This window comes from Hippoglossus hippoglossus, chromosome 15, assembly GCF_009819705.1.
Source record: "Hippoglossus hippoglossus isolate fHipHip1 chromosome 15, fHipHip1.pri, whole genome shotgun sequence".
Taxonomy (NCBI): Eukaryota; Metazoa; Chordata; class Actinopteri; order Pleuronectiformes; family Pleuronectidae; genus Hippoglossus; species Hippoglossus hippoglossus.
In genome coordinates, this window is record NC_047165.1 from 6,976,892 (window position 1) to 6,993,634 (window position 16,743).

General features: G+C 43.3%; 1 protein-coding gene across 8 annotated transcripts in view; it reads left to right on the forward strand.

Moving 5' to 3' along the window:
• Nucleotides 1-7,194: 7,194 nt before the first annotated feature.
• grid1a (glutamate receptor, ionotropic, delta 1a) overlaps nt 7,195-16,743 on the forward strand; it is a 212,975-nt gene continuing 203,426 nt past the window's right edge. For 4 of the 8 annotated variants that reach the window (XM_034608466.1, XM_034608471.1, XM_034608472.1 and 1 more), the window contains exons 1-2: nt 7,463-8,006; nt 9,562-9,717. In XM_034608466.1, the coding sequence (XP_034464357.1) occupies nt 7,928-8,006; nt 9,562-9,717 (235 nt within the window). In that variant the 5' untranslated portion in view covers nt 7,463-7,927. Of the gene's footprint in view, nt 7,408-7,461; nt 8,007-9,561; nt 9,718-16,743 lie in introns of those variants that run through there. The other 4 variants (XM_034608470.1, XM_034608474.1, XM_034608468.1 and 1 more) reach the window with 3 other exon arrangements.

Consider the following 16,743-nt stretch of genomic DNA (forward strand, 5'->3'; position numbering starts at 1 on the left):
TTATTACCTTATTTGAAATGGGGGTTTACGTTTGTTTTGCATATTAAGAGGTGAAGGAGTGCAAATTGCCATGGCAACAGCTTTAATTCCAATGGATCAAGTTCAAGACATTTTTTATACATGAGCTCAAAAGTAGTGAAAGAATGGGGATGAATGGATATATTTAGATCTGTTGAATTACTGAGGCATTTGTTAATTATCGGCGCAATATGGCATCGTTCTAATTCATCAGAACATCAGACCATGGAATCTGGCTCAGCGTGTGTAATGGTGACATTGGTCCATATTTGGATCGGTCCCAGCTTCACCCCCCTGTGCTCTTGTCTCATTCGCTGATGCTCAGAGGAGACAGAAGATAATTATATGCAAATGAAAAAAGAAACCGAGTGCCATGCGTCTGTACTGCATCTATCTCCTCTGAGTGAGCGGTCACTCCTATCTGCAGGGGGAGTCCCTTTCATTCGGAATGGGGGGTAATATACATTTATCGGACCATTCATGACTTTGCCATTACTCTAAAGTCTTAGTGCTGTGTATTTAAAATGATCTAAGGCCTCCCCGTGTGGGGTAATATCCCGCCGCCGCCGTGTTTGTGTCCCTGAATGGATCGCTTGGCACCTTGTCATCAAACGCAGCGTGACCGTTAACGTAAAAGACCGGCAACATAAGACTATATCATCTGCCAATTAATTAATCCAATCCAGCCTGGCTATGCCTATTAAATCCCATTCTAATTAATCAGATGCCATCAGGATACTCTGTCACTTACCCCAAATTTGAGGGATAATTACCCAAATGGAAGCCACTAATATAACTGCAGAGATCTTTTTTTTCCCCTTATAATTTCTGCTTTTGAATCAGGAAAATGAGACATATTCCTGCACTTTTCCAGTGTGGGAGTGACGGATTGACCAGGGTGTTAATAAATCTCGGATGTGAGCAGTAATCAGCTGCAGGGGGACGTTTCTGCATAGGGACTCTGGTAACTGAGTTTCGGGATGAGCTTCAGAAGAAGTGGAGTTGGAAGCATACATTTGGAGCCGGTGCAAGGAAATCCAATTTGGCTTCATATCAGTATCATTCATTGTGTTAGATTTTATCATTAGGCCCGAGGCTTTAACTTCTTAAAAGTAAGTTAGGGGTGCCAAAGGAAAAGGGAGGAACCCCATAGAGTTAAAAGGAGCGGGGAACTGAGCTGAATACCAAGAGTCTTGACATCTTTGCCTCTTACACAGTGTGTGTGAGTGTGAGTGAGAGTGAGAGAGAGAGGGATCTTTCAAGCATGTCTGTGAAGGTGCCACTGAGAGGACAAGAAAGGAAAGGAGTGAGATTGGAACAGCATGAGAGAGAGTGAAAGGGGGAGAGAGGAAAATGGCATTGAGAGACTGACGGACACTTTGATAGTTCACTACACCGCGGCAACTTCCCGGAGCAGGCGCCGGAAACCTGGACGGGATGATGAAGAAATAAAAAAACTGGGAACTTGTTGGGATCTGTGCTCTCTGCCTGGCTCTTATCCCTCCTTCTGCAGCGTGATATCTGTGTAACGAGGTTTTGTCACAATCGATCAAGCTTTATTTATATACTTGATTTATAGAAATCAAACTTTATTTACATAGCAACAAAACTTACAAAGGCAACAAGATTAGTTGCACCACATCCCCCCTGACGGCTCATCGTTCAGATGAGAAATGCAAACTCCAGAGACCGCCCCGGCCCAATTATCTTGACATTTTCCGGAGTTCATGTCGGATAATGTCTGATGATCCTGACCACAAGTACAGACTATCACCTGTGGAGCTTAACCGAAACGCCGTGAATGGTGATTGATGATGCTGCTCGACCACAGCCTCCGTCTCCATAAAGTAATTTGCACGTTGCCTTTTTTTTTTTAGATTATAATTGTTTTGCATAATGGCCCAAAATTTCATCAACATTGTCTGTGATCTCGAGCTCTGAAATGTGGGTAATTGGAATAACTGATGTTCACCAGGCATTAGCAGAGATGTTTTACATTTCAGGATGCAACTCTCACCACCGTGCGTGTTCTCTGGTTACATCGGTGCTTACTTTTTAATGCCGAACTTAATAATGAATCAATCTGACCAGCTCTAATAAAGAAAATGAAATACTCCGAGGATTTTGTTGTTGCGCTCATTTGCAAAGTGTACCTCTTCGCAGGTAGATCTCTCCTGCAGGTAGGAGTGTGTTTCTGCTAATTGGCTACCCTTTACACAACCTCATTCACTAATGACTGTCTTGCAGGCACAGCTGGAATGAAATGTCGCTGACACAGGCGCTGGATTCAATAACGCTGCTCTGGGCAAGCAAAACATACGGTTGAGCAGTCACTGTTAAATATAAATTGTAAACATATCTGCAGGCGGAATTAGTGTTCTGCAGATCCTCCTAATTCTGGATAATAAGGAGGCTGCATTGGCTACAACGGCACGGAGTTAATTCCATAATTAATTCATGGGCAGATTTTCCAGATGAATACCATTATTTAATCCAACAGTAGCTTGCACGTTCTTGGGACTGCAGGTGGTTTAGTTATTTTTTTATCAGGCAGACAGACAGACAGACAGGTAAACATATTGTCTATTTAAAGGATAGCTCACCCCCACAGGCTGGTGTAAACGATGAGCTGTGCACAGCAAAAACAGAAAAGCCCGACCACGTCTGATATCCGTGCTCGTCCTCTTCTGTTTTAAATGTTAAAGAGAAGAGTAAAACCACAATCCAACCCCCAGATGGACACCAGCTTGAAGGTTGATGGGTAGTGAACATAACAAAAAAGGAAGAAGAACTAACCACAACAATAAATTTAACAAGAAAAACTTTTTGGGCATTTGTCAAACCAAAGCTGATTATAAAACAAAACAAAAATCGATTCTTTAGCCTATCATCGTGTATGTTTTCAAAACTCTTCCTTCCCCCCCGTTTTGTGGGAATATAACAGAACAAGATATGAATATAAATCTAGACTCCGTCGGCTGTAGACAGGTTTGGAGACGACTTTCCTCAACTAACCTAAACTTTAGGTCACTAATAACTGGTGGATGTGTGGAGCCGCATCACCTCGTTGTAACAAGCCCAGTAATGAGACCACGCTTCCATGTTGTATTCCTGAATACGACGGAATCCAAACGTTATGTGTCTGGCTGGCAAACTTCCAGAACCTCTGATCCGGCAGCTGTCAAAGGGCAACACAGACAGACCTGCGCTCCCCCTCCGGTCCACAGCCTCCGTCCACTGGTATAATTTTCTGTATTGTATATGTTAAACATTTATACATTTATTACCCGGTTCATATTTCACCACAGTTCAGTGCGGTGTGAAGTTAAAATGCATAATGATGCAGGTAGTCAACAATTCACACATTGAAATTCAGAGTCTATGATGGAGGTTATGCTTATTCTCCCATAACATGATTAATCTATAATGTTACCTCGGGCTGTGTATTTGGAAGGGAGAGTCTTGCTTATTCACCTCTAGTGCTGCAGACACTTATTGCTATTCCCTGCACATTTCTGCTTGACATGAATGGATTTTCAACTTGTCTGAGATTTAACCCTTCTCCAAATTGCTGCAGGGGTTTTTCATACGAGGACACCCAAGTCCACAGTGGGACGGACGGGGCCATCTGCACATTGACAGATTTACAATATTAAAGTATCATCTCTCGCTATTATAGCCGGCTACTTTATAAATATGCTAACGTTTATATATCCACCGAGACTAGCAGTGCATTCCTCATTGGTAATACTAAGCAGCATTAACATCTACTGCATCTACTGCAGTAACTGGCCTAATTATGTTGACTTATATTGACTGCATGCTGCTCTGTTCAGATCTCTCCTTACACCATGATATGTTAAGCTCAAGGCTAATGAAGAAATGAATCTCAGATTTATTTCTACCGCACATCACTAGCTTTAAAGTCACGGCTCTGTGTGCTTAAGATACAGACAAACCGCCGTAGTTACTGTGAGTTATTACAGATTTCTGCGTTTGAATAGAAGCAAACCAGGTTTGTGCTCCTGGAGTTAAAAGCAGCTGCGGCACAACAGCACTAACAGAATGACTAATCAATGAAGACAGAGACCATGCAGCTACACAGGAGCGAGGCATGTGTATTACACAGTAAACAGCAATCATTTCGCAGGCAGCAGTGTGCACTGCCCCCAGCCATGCATAAGAAAATAAAGTGAGATTAAACTGAGAGATGGGACTCATCAGAGGGAGCTGAGGACCCACATCACAAAGAAGCCATTCTATAGCAACAATTAATCATGCCGAGACATGTGCCACAGGCTTTTGGCTAGAAAAGCGTATTATTTGAGATGAAGGAAAAATGGATTTATCAAAGACTAGTCCATTAGTGCGGGGTCACAGTGTCGCAGTGGTACTTATCTGTGCATAACGAACTGCAGGGTTTGTGTTTTTTTTCTTTCTTTATTTGATTCCTCCAGCGTGTGACAGCTCCTCTTCATCTAAATTCACTTTTTGGCCTTGTCGCAAAAAAGAAGGAGAAAAAAAACTCTGCCTTTCCTTTTCACTCCGTTGCTCACAGCCATAAACATTATGACTCAGGTTTGTGTGACAATGAAATTCCACCTTCGTCGCTGAGAGCATTCGTGACCTACCCGCCAATGTCCCGGTGACTGTTTGCTGCACTTTTGAGACTAACTTGTGTCGACACCCGTCGGAGGTTCAGGAGGTGAACTGACGGAACCACACACTGACGGATGGCAGTGGTCGTTTAAATTTCGGGAAATAATCATTAGGTGACATTTTCTGGATCCAAATCAGAGCAGGTAGGAATCATGTGCATAAAGGATACAAGGTGACCATCCACTGGTTGGCCTACTTTCCATGGAAACGTATCCCCGTATCCCCATATCTTTAATGTACTTATTAATGCATGGAACCTGCCTCCTCACGGCACAAAGCACACAGCGCCATTCACTGTAGGATCCCATAAATAACTTTCTATATGCAGAGAATAAATATTAGAGGACATACATTATTTTCACCATGCTTGTGTGATATATGGTGATGGGTAACATAGGGGGAAATACCTAGAATTACCACTTACACTCACTCATTCATTCATGACGGAGCTTCAGTTTGTATTATGACAGCTCACGTGTAAACAAGAAGCAAAACTGTCATTGATGCAGTGTGTATTTCACATAGAACCATTCAGTTAAAACCCGGCCACACATAGTGTATTATTAGTTTTTTCCATAATTGTGAATTACATTGATTTCAAGTCAAGATATGTCCTTTTTTAATTATTTAATATAAAGGTGCATGAAGCATGTTGTTCGTCTTCATTGTGACTATAGATGTTTGTCAGATTGAGCAGATTTCTTACTATTCATATGTAGATTTTTTGTACAAGACGCACGACGTGTAATATTCCTTCAACAGAAGAAGAGAGAAATGTCAGATTTGCATCACACGCAGTGATAACAAACACGGGAAATCACAAAGAATGACACGGTTTTAAGACCATGTGTGAAATGCCAGTTAAGCCGGTTTAAAATCAATAATTTATTGGTGAAATCTCAGCGGCATATTGCCTCATAGATCAATGAACTTATAACTTATTCTTCTGCTGGATGAAATAAATATTTTATGGTATTTTGGAACGCCTGTCAACTCAAACCCAAACAGCGATGTTAATCCTTTTCCTTTTTGATCCCCTCGGAACAAGTCTGTTTTTATCTAGATCGATAACTGTGGGAACTGTTGGGTCTTGACCTTCTATGTAAAGTGCCTTGAGATAATTTATATTATGATTTGGCGCTATGTAAAATAAAATTGAATTGATTTGATCTCCTGTGTTGTGGGAGCTGTAATCGGATTCAACAGGGCAATAACTCTTTTTTATAGCCCAGTGTGTTCCTCCTCTCAGATGTCAAAGCAAATATTACATATACACTCTGATATGTGAGCTGGTGTTCACCAAATAATCAGCCTGTACTATTGTGTTTCCCCCTTTTCTTTTAAATCTGAATTTCTTTAGGCACAGCTGGTTCTAAAACGCAGTGTGTCAGAATATTTTCTTTTAAATGACACAGTAATTGAGCCTCACATCACAAAAGAAACAACATGAATAGTAAAGAAAAAAAGAAAGAAAATGGAGATGTTTTTTGCGTAACCACATCTGCAGTATCCACAGGTGGCCGGCAGGGGTAGTGTGTGGTTTTACAGCAACTTTGGAGCCATGGATGTTTATTTCTCCTCCGGGATGAAACACCAGATGATGCACAACATGATTTTAAACATGAGAGATGTGGATTTATTTAGTTTTTCTCGAGTATCGTTGATTTCCTGATTGGAAAACAACAAATAAACAAATAAACAACAAAGAAATGAGGGAGCTGCTGTTTGCTCCACAGGTGCCTCCTCCTCCTCCTCCTCCTCCTCCTCCTCCTCCTCCTCTCATGCGTCTCTGTGGAGGATCTGTGCACCGCCCGTGCCGCTGAAAGTTTGTTCTCTGCGCCTCTGAAGGACTTAACCAAACAATTAAGAGATATTTCCGTTTTTTGTTGCAGCCACGAGAAATATCCTTTAATTGTAAGATTATGCCCATCAAGAAACAACCGTCGTCGCCCTCCTCCTCCTCCTCCTCTTCTTCATCGCAGCTCTGCACACGACTGACATTGCTGGAGCCTTGTGAGGCGTGGAAGTGAGAATGAATGGCCACCCCGTGCAAATATGTGTGCATGACAATGAAATTAGCCAACAATGAACACAATCCCGCGATAAAAGCGAAGGGCGTCAACAATCAATTACTGAGCAACACGGCTTTGGTTAAAAAAACCCAGATGTTGCGCTCCTCCGTGGACTCCGTGCAGCTCCTGCGCCGTGCGCCTCATCCATGCAGGCGCAGTGGCTGCTCCTGTTCCGTCCCTCATCCATCAGCTCTCTCCTCCAGGAGCGCGCCGCGTAAATCCGTCTCTCTCTGCCCCATCAGCCGCGGTCCGCCGTCGTCTCCACTGAAGTAGAGCGCTGGAAGAAAAAGAAATGTGCCAGAGTCTTTCTCTGTGCGCAAACGCCAACTTCTCCCAGAAAAAAAAAAAAAAAAAGTAAACACCCGCCGTCCACTCCTCATCCCTCCAGCCAGATCATTTGTTGGGATTCATTTTTTTTGTTGTTGCTTGTGAGCGTTTGTCATATTCTGTTCAGCCACCAAATCGAGGGCTAACAGAATGTCATTATAATATATTTTGTTTGCCTTTTGTAACCTTCCATCATTTAGTTTAGTTGTCGGCTCTCCGCGCGTCTTTCTCCGGCTACAGTCCAAATCATTTCTATCCGGCTTGTCGGGACAGCAGCAGAGTCGTGTAGGCTCTGCAGTCACGTGATTGAGACAGGACTGAGGAGTGCGTTGTTTTTCTGTGTGTGTGTGTGTGTGTGTGTGTGTGTGTGTGTGTGTGTGTGTGTGTGTGTGTCTGTGTGTGTGTGTGTGCGTGCAGGAGCGAGCGTCTCTCCGTGTGTAGTTAGAGGGGTGTCCCTCCTCCGCATTTTGTGCTGCTTGCCATGCTTTAGACGCCGGAGCGCAGGGAGAGAGGCGAGAGTGAGAGAGGTAACGCCGGTCTCCCTCTCCGGGCTGCCTGTCTTTTTTTCGGTCTCACCTCGGGTCCGGTTCCTCCTCATCCTCTTTTTGAGCCCACCTTCCTGTGGTCGGCTTGTTTTTGTCCATTAAGAAGAGAGAGAGGGAGGGAAAGAGCTGGTCATTTCAGTGGGGTTTCATGCGGTTTTTGCTCATCCAGGAGGAGGGACGCGCTTCTGTTACGCACTAGGTTTTGATCATCTTCTGTTTTTTCTTTTTCTTTTTTTCGGTGCTCCATTTGGACAGTACAGGACAGCCGAGCGGAGCTTGGATGAGCCGCCTCGCCGAAATCCCGAGATGGAGTTGCTGCTGATCTTTCTTTCCCTGTGGATATTGCAATGCAATTTGGCCAGAGCGGACTCCATCATACACATTGGTAAGCGTCCGGTGAATCAGCGTGCGGGTTTGGAGGAGACAGGTGCAAAAGGCAGGAGGTGCGGGAATAAAGCTCAGCCAGGCGCAGATCTGCGTTCATCTCAGGGTTTATGGCGAGAGGGCGGGATAAATAGTCTATTCAGCTCGCATCCTGTGTTCAAGCAACACCTCGACTCTCGAGCGAGTTTAAAAGTTGGTGTTTTGTAAATGGCTTCGCCTCAGACCTTCACCTTGTCTCATTATTCATCACTATTAGTTATTTTTCAACCTGTTTACGCAGGATTCCACTTTGCTGATCACTGCATTCGCGTTGGCTTCACATCTAATCCTTATTCCTCGGCCTGTAAACTGCCTGTATTCTGTATTCAAGCCACATTACGCATGAGGGCCCGTGTCAGTGGAGCTTTGACGAAATTAAGATCCAATGGCCCAAACCCCTGAGGCTTTTTTAGACTAAGCTACCTCTTGTCTGGAGCCGACAAGCCTCAACTTTCACCGGAACGTGACTGCAATGTCAATAACCGGACAGAGGGAATGTCAGTGGAGTTTGGTTTTAGAGATGCAAAACGCATAGAGCCTCTTTGTACTGAAACTTCAAACCAGAGCTGCCTCTCCCCCCGGAGATGATCCAGGGATGCGTTAAACTCATCATGACACCCAGGTTTCTGATCCGATCTTTGTCCTCACACAGATTTCCTGTTATAGTTTTGAAATATGACATCCCCTCTGCACTCGCACATAGATACACGGAATAACCCGCCTTGGTCTGCGGTGGCTATTTTACGCACGCACGCAGTCACGTAGCCACTTATAATCACTGGGTTTTTTAATCTCAGTTAAAAACGTCAATGTCACTATGAGATCAAATCTCGTCTCGGTGTCGCTGCTGCTGCTGTTTCTGCTGCTGCTGCCGCTTTACAGTTTACTGCAACAGTCTGGCAAGCAGCAGGTGCTCTGTCACCGGCTGAATACAGCAGTGGGACTCCATCCAGATAATATTGGCCGATGCCCCGCATAACGTTTTGGGTTCTTTCTCGTTTCCTGAAACCCTTTTCCCCGTGATATATGTGCGTCTCCCAACAGCAGCTGATGCCATTTTGATAAAAGGGAGAGGTGGTGGAGGTGGGGGGTTGGGGGGGGGGGACAGTGAAGCATCAGTGTGCCTCCCACACGAGGCCTGTGCTGCTCACTGGTCAGGGTTTCACTGATGGAGCAGATTTCTAAGTTTGGTTTCTTTATGTAATGCAGCGTGAAGAGGCACCGTCGCTCTCCACGGTGCTGAAATGCTTCCCGGGCGCGTTGGAGATGCACAAGTTGCGCAATTTTAAAGATGAATAAACCGCAAAAGATACGATTAACTTGCACATGCTGTCATCGAGTCATACATCACCGTGACAGGTTTTGGTCAATCACATTAAAAAAGCTTATAACAGCCAAAACGTCTGGCTCCGTCACCTCTCCTCCACCTCCAGCCCATATCGTGCGAACCACACTCCACTCCCTCGACGTTTTCCCCCATACCCCCCCCCGGAATAACCTGGAATTGTATTCAACAGGTGCCATATTTGAGGAAAACGCAGTGAGGGATGATGAGATATTCCAACTTGCCATCTCAGACCTGAGTCTGAACGACGACATTCTGCAGAGCGAGAAAATAACCCACTCTGTGAAACTTATCGAGCCTAACAACCCTTTCCAGGCTGTGCAGGAAGGTAAGAGTGGCTCCCCCTGGATCATTTTCTCAATAAACTCCCCCTGCTTCTTTTTTTTTATTTATTTGATTATGTGAGAGTGGTCGTCTTCGCTCAGTTGCGTAAAAGGTCCCCACCACCACCACTGCGCTGATTTTCTTGAGCTGGTGTTCATTCATATGTTGATCAGACAGTGCGATGGCTGATGGAGCAAGGCATTGATGATGGTCCATGTGCATCTGAGGAAAACTGCTGTGTGTGTGTGTGCGTGTGCATGTGCGCGTGTGTGCGCATGTGCGCGTGTGTGTGCGCGTGTGTGTGTGTGCCGCTGCTGTATCAAATCAATGTGTATTTTATGGTTGAAAAGCTAGGTGGAAGCATTGCTTTAGAGCACAGCAGCTATAAGGACATGTGAAATCAAAAATAATTCCAAGATGATAAAATGTGATTCCAGCACCAGAACGCCACTTACGCAATGACAGGGGAGAAAGTGCATTTATGGCTTTTATGTCTGTTTTGAAGGATGAGCACTGCAATCTTATTCTTGCACATTTATCAGCCCTCAGCGTTTTTCTCCTTAAAATGTTTTGTCTGCCTCATCATGGATTCCCCGTAATTGTGCAGAATCTAGGCTGCACACACCTCCACAACACAGGCAGGAAATTAGCAATGAAATAATTTTAGTCAAGGTTATATCTCTCTCTGTCGTTGGAAGCTGGACCCATACTGTTGACTGCAAAAGTGATTAAAAATTCTTCTGCTGAAAAGAATCATTAGGACTGTAATAGGTTCCCGGGGACCTTCAAAGGCTGTTTATGTCCCCTGCTCTGAGTTACCAGTCTGGACTTTTGTCCCCTGTTGCACAAAGGCCTTGATGACTCATTGCTATTCATGGGGCCACTGACAGGCACAGGAAGATGATAATATGCTCCGCCTTCTGCTATAATTATCCAGTTTCCTTTAGCTGTTGTGTTTGTTACAGATATCTATTATTATAATTATTGTTATTACTATTATTACCTCTGCCAAGGAGGTTATGTTTTCACCTGTTTATGTTTGTTGGTTTGAGGGATGGGTCCAGAGAAGAACCCGTTACATTTTGGTGTGAATGTGGATTAAAGGCTGGATCCAGAATTTGCTTTTTCCTTTTCTTTAGATGGTAAAATGGTAATTGGGCTGTATTTATATCATACTTTTCTAGTAATACTGCCATACAAGCCACATTCACCCATTCACTAACACGTTTATATACTTATACTATATGCTGCAAATCTTCTATAGCACACTGTCAGCACAGTCGTTGAGGTTCAGTATCTTGCTCGAGAACACCTCGGCATACGGACTGAAAGAGCAACCCTCTCTACCTCCTGAGCCAAAGTCGCCAAAATGTTTGTTAATTTTTCAGGGAATAATACACAGAACTAGATTTTCCACTGTATATTTAATGACGAATAAATCATTTAGGTAATTGGACTACTTCCTTTTTGGAGTTCAGTATCTTACCGGAGGACACTTTGGTATGCACATTTGAGGAGCTGGGAATCAAACCACCAACCTTCAGGTTACTGGAAAGCCCTCTCTACCTCCTGACCAACAGTTGGCCCTTAACATACAGATTTTTATTTTTTATTTCAGTTTTCTGGGAACATTTCACAGATCTTGATTTCTCCACTGTTTAGCACAACGTTTTATGACAAATACAACCTTTAGGTTTACAGACCACTTCCCTTTTTCTTTTATATCTTTACTCCCAGAACTAGACAATCATGTGTGGGATATTTTTTGCCTTGGCTGATGTATGTGCTTTACTGATTGCCATTCTGGTTCACATCGGTTTTTGTACGTCATAATCTCACATCACGATGAGGCTCACTTGAAGCAGGCGGGTTCTTTAAATAAACTGATGTATACAGACATTTTTTTCCAGCTTTCTGCTGCAGAGATAAGATACAAAATTCTATATTAAACACAATGCGTGACCTGACTAATTTATCATTCACTCTTGCTTCAGACGCAAGTACATCAATTAAGCCGACTTGCCAGCAAATAATTTACCATTTGTGAAACGTATCAACATTAAACCTACACACTTGGTGGAGAATAAGCTCCCTGAACTCACACTAATAATCCTAAAGTCTGACAATCCCCGACACGAAATGTATATTTAATATCGCAGGCTTACAGAAGATGTTGATGCTGTAAAAAGCAGTGAAGATTTGAAGAGGGTTCATCACTGCAGTGGTGGTTACTGAAAATGACTCAGAGCTCATTTCCTCTGATTGAACTGCCTGTTGTTGCCCTTGATTGGGCATCATTTAACGTGCTTATTTATTGTTTACAGTCGGGGCTCCTGATAATCACAGATTCACTGAAGTGGCTGATTAGTGGGCATTTGGATTGTGGAGAGCAGGGGGAGTAATGTGCAGGCGATGACACACGAGGATCAATGTGTGGCCCCCTGACTCTGGCTCTTGACACCATAGGCAGGGTGGTGAGTGCTAAGTGACAACTTGAAAGTAAAGGGTGACCTTTTTGCTTTGCTCTTTTGTTTGCTGTCGTCCCGCTGTGAGTGGCAGTCAGGTCCTTCCCATTGCAGGGCAAGGAGGGAGGGGAGGGGAGAGGAGGGAGGGGAGTGGAGGGTGGGCACAAACATGGAGGAGAGTGAGGGGAATGAGGATGAGTTGATGGAGGAGAATATCAAGGCTGTAGAAGAGATTAAGGGTGAGGAGACCAATGAGGATACGAATAACCATGAGTAAGGTGGCGGGAAAGAAAAGGAGAGAAGGATGATCAAGACTTGAATAAACATGAGTGGACAAAAGAAGTGCGGAGGGAGAATTAAGATAAGGGGGAGGTGATGGGGGGAAAATGTGCGTGCCCAGTGAGAGGAGCGGTTGCAGCGTCATGTTTGTCCTTATTTTGCCTCCCTTCGCCCTTGCTCGGGTGGAACATACATTAACAAGGATGTCACACAGAAACTATTGAGTCCGCCCATACCCTTATCGTTCAAAGATGACAGCTCGAGTCTGACTGGATGAACTGCCTGATCACACAACTGGCAGATGCTGTCCTATTTATAGGCTGGCGACTCTGGAGAATGGAGAATATCTATCTCTCAAGTAGCGATGCTTGTCATGAGAGTTATGGTCTTTAGATACCAACAGCTTTGCGATACAGTTAGAAGAACAAAATAAAACATCAGTGAAACAACTCTTACTCATATCTGCTTTACGTTTTCGTTCATATGCTTTATAGAGATCAAGGTGAGGCACCGGCAAGAATTATAAAAAGAGCAAAATCCTGTTTCTTTTTTAACTATACATAATTCCGTGAAGGGGAAGGTATTTAAATGCACGTCCAGCCATCATGATCAATCTTAACACGTCACAGTCAATTATCGCCCAACGGAGACAGTCTGGGTCTCACAGGGACATAAAACATTAGCAAAGTCAGTGAAAGCCTTAAAAAAAAAGTTCAGAGCCTAAAGGTAAAACTTCACACTTCACTTTACACGTTGTTCATTTGTGACCCTCGTTTGGTGTGGAAGTGGAAATCTGTCCTCTGAGACCGATACAAAGCTTCTATAAGCTCCTGTGTCTTGCATTTTATTCAAAAGAGGAAGGTGACAGAAAAGATTCCACCTTGTTGTGTGATTATGTAAATCCAAACCTATGCATATTTCAGGAAAAGTTTTGCCTGTAAGGTAGACTTTTTTTTATTTCCTATTTTTGCTGGAGTTGCTGAAAGGACACAAGCGGAGCCTCTTGAAATAGATTACCCAATGTAAGCATTTCCGCTATTGCTCCAATATCGAGAGGCGACAGGATTGTGAAGGGGCGGGGCTGAACCTCAAAGCGTTTATTCAACATTTGGTCCAAATTATAGAAACACAGGAAAATGAGAGAAAATGCGCCATAATATAAATGACAGAAAGCCAAAAGGGTTGAGTTGTCATTGGTGCAGATGCATTGTCAAACACAGTGAGTTTAAACAAGAGCATACGTCCACGCCAGCAGCTCTGTGAGGCTGCTCTGGCACAGCAGTGTGTGGAGCTAAATGTCAACATGCTAATATGTTATCAACGACAATGCTAACACGCCTTTTGTTTTTCATGCTCACGTTGGGATGCTGGCTTGATCATGTGCCTCTCAGCTCAGGAATGAAGCCAAACACGTGGCTGTGTTTTTTTGTTGAGTCAACAAATGAAATAGAGATGCTGATAAATACTTTTGTCTCGTTACAATCGCGCTACTGTAATTCTCGTTTTACCTGCTGTAATTAATCTTCTTTACACCATATAAAAACTGTTGCAGACTCTTTAGATGATCCAACAGATGGTCACATATTTACACTAATTTAAACCTCCCTGCTCAGGCTTCCTGGTGACTGTAGAATATATTTTAAAGTGTTGGTGTTCTCCCGTAGAGTCCAAACACATCCAGGCTCTCTGTGACTGTCTTATCAATTAAACTGTAGATTAGCACTAAACACAAAGGGCTCGAGATTAGATTTTCATTAGTTTTGCAGGTATTTGGTCATAAACAAAAGTATTGGCCAAATTTACACGTTGATCTTTTGTCTGCACCAGATGAAATGTCAGAGAATTGACTAAGTTGTTTATCATTCAGGAGCCTTGAATATCTTTCTTTCCTCTGAAATCCACCCGATCGCTGCGGAGATATTTCACACAAAACAAAAGATCAACCTGCTGGTGGTGCAAATTAAAAACTCAAGGGGGTTTACATGAGGCTTTAGGATTTATCTCTGAATGTCGGCACAACATTTCACATCCATCCCTCTGGAGCGGACCAAAGGAAAACAGAAAACAGGAAGAGATCACAACCTGTGACAAACCGTTACATGCAGAGAATCATTAGTTCAAAGATTAAACTAAAATGTTGTATATGCACAAATTATATTCTGTTATTTACACTAATTGACTTCCAATCTATAGCAGGGAATTTAATGTAGGTGACTTTTTAAAGGTTCAGTGTGTAGAATTTAGTGACATCTAGTGGGTAAGTTGCATGTTGCAGCTGAATACCTCCGTAGAGAGGACCCGCTCCTGATGTAAATATAAAGTATTTAAATCTAAAGGACCCATTCAACAGCAATTTGTACAATTTAGATGATTACACACTAATGAAAACATTATTAGGACTATTTCATATTCAATTTCTGCCAATAGATCCCTTTGACCTAAATCTTACACACTGGACTTTAGATAAATTGTCCATGTAATTGTGTGAAAACCCTGATTGTTCCACTTACATTTTAAAGCATACATTTAGAACCAAGTAATGGTCCATGGTCAGTGGAAGTAGTTCCCTGTAATGTACAGTAATTGCAATAGAATAGTCCCAGTGAGACCATCTCTTCACACGTGGCACTATACGAGGGACCTTCCATTCACATCTAACCCCCGTGCCCTGGTAACTTCAAGGACGAATGAATTTTCCGTCCTTTTTTTTGCGCTTTTAAGCCGATGGATTTTGAATAACCTGCAGTGCATTTCTGTTTTGTCTTTTTTTCCCCCTGGCTTAGTCTGAAATGACAAAATTCAAAATAATGGTTCCTTTGCAAGTGTTGGCCTGGGTAATGTAATATCCTGCATCTGATGCTCTGCACATGACAACTCATTACTAGATGTGCGCTAAACGTGATGGAATGCAGCCCTTTCACTATTATTGTCCCCATGAATTTAATAATGTTGCATAAATCTTGGTAATGGATTTGTTTTTGTTTTTTTTCCTCTGACCAGCTCTACACAGAGAGGGGATGATCAGGCCATTTTACCAGCCCCTGTTAATTACCCAATGGTTATTTTAATCCATCATAAACTCCTCAATGGGCTGTATAAAGGGCTGCTGGTACCTTAATCTGCTAAGTGATGCCCGCTGCCGAGGGAGAGACCTACCTTGTACCATTTAATCCCTTCACAATGTGAGGCCCACTATGCAGCGGACACATATAGGGTTAACCTTTAGGTGACTGCTGGGGGTTCACACGCCAGTGCACAAATCAACACAAGAGGTCCAGGTAATGGGAAAGAAAATATGTAACTTCTATTAAGGGAAGCGGTTGATTAGGAAGGGAGAGAATGATGCACTTAAGCCATTTCAAACTGATGGCTATAATAAACCAGTGATTTCCCCGCAGTGGGCTGCTTCTGCAGCGGCCAGACGGATCCCAGGAAGATTGTGGAGTAGCTCGGCTGAAAAAGAATGATTTTAAAATAGAGGCACAGCCACTTGGTCAGTGCTCGCTCCTGCAGTGGGATTCCTGTGTGACAGAGTCTCGACATCGGTACCGGTTTGTCTCCTCTGGTTGTTCTCAGGCCGCTCTTGAAAGCGGCACAGAGACATTTCTGGGAATGAGTTATGAAGAAAAGAGTAAAAGTGAAAACTTGAAAGTCGGTAGAGCGATTTCTGCTTTGGAGTCAGAACGCTCGGTCGGCTGATCTTCTGATTAATTTAAAGGAACGACATCAATTCACTTAAATGCCACGTCTGATCTACATTCAAAGGAATAATCGCCCGTGTGCGAAATGTCACCACGAGCACGGATCTTTTTAATTTGAGTAAACGGCGCCAGATTGGTTGTGAAGCGCGGAGAGGAAGTTTTCTACGGAGAAGTTTTCTACGCACACGCAAATAAATAAATAATAATGAGCTGCGGTTTTTCAGGAAATGAGGAAGTTATGTTCGGCCTGTGATGTAATCAGAATCACTGTATTGTGCTAATTAGAAAGAGTGGCAGTCGCATTGCATCTTAGTGCCTTTGTGTATTCATCACTCCCGGTGGTGCCACACTGGCAGACAGCTTAGGGCTGATTACAAAGCATCCTCATCGCTCCTCATACTGCCGTGTTTATCGAGGATGTGCTGTGAGGTCACTGTGTATGAGGCAGACTAATGGCTTCCTGGCGGTATGGTGGCGTCTCTGAAGGTAAAACAATGGGGAAAAAACACATTTTAACAGCAGATAGGTGATAATTGGCAAAGTATACAAAGATCTGGATTCAAATTTGATTGTTTCCTTTTCCTG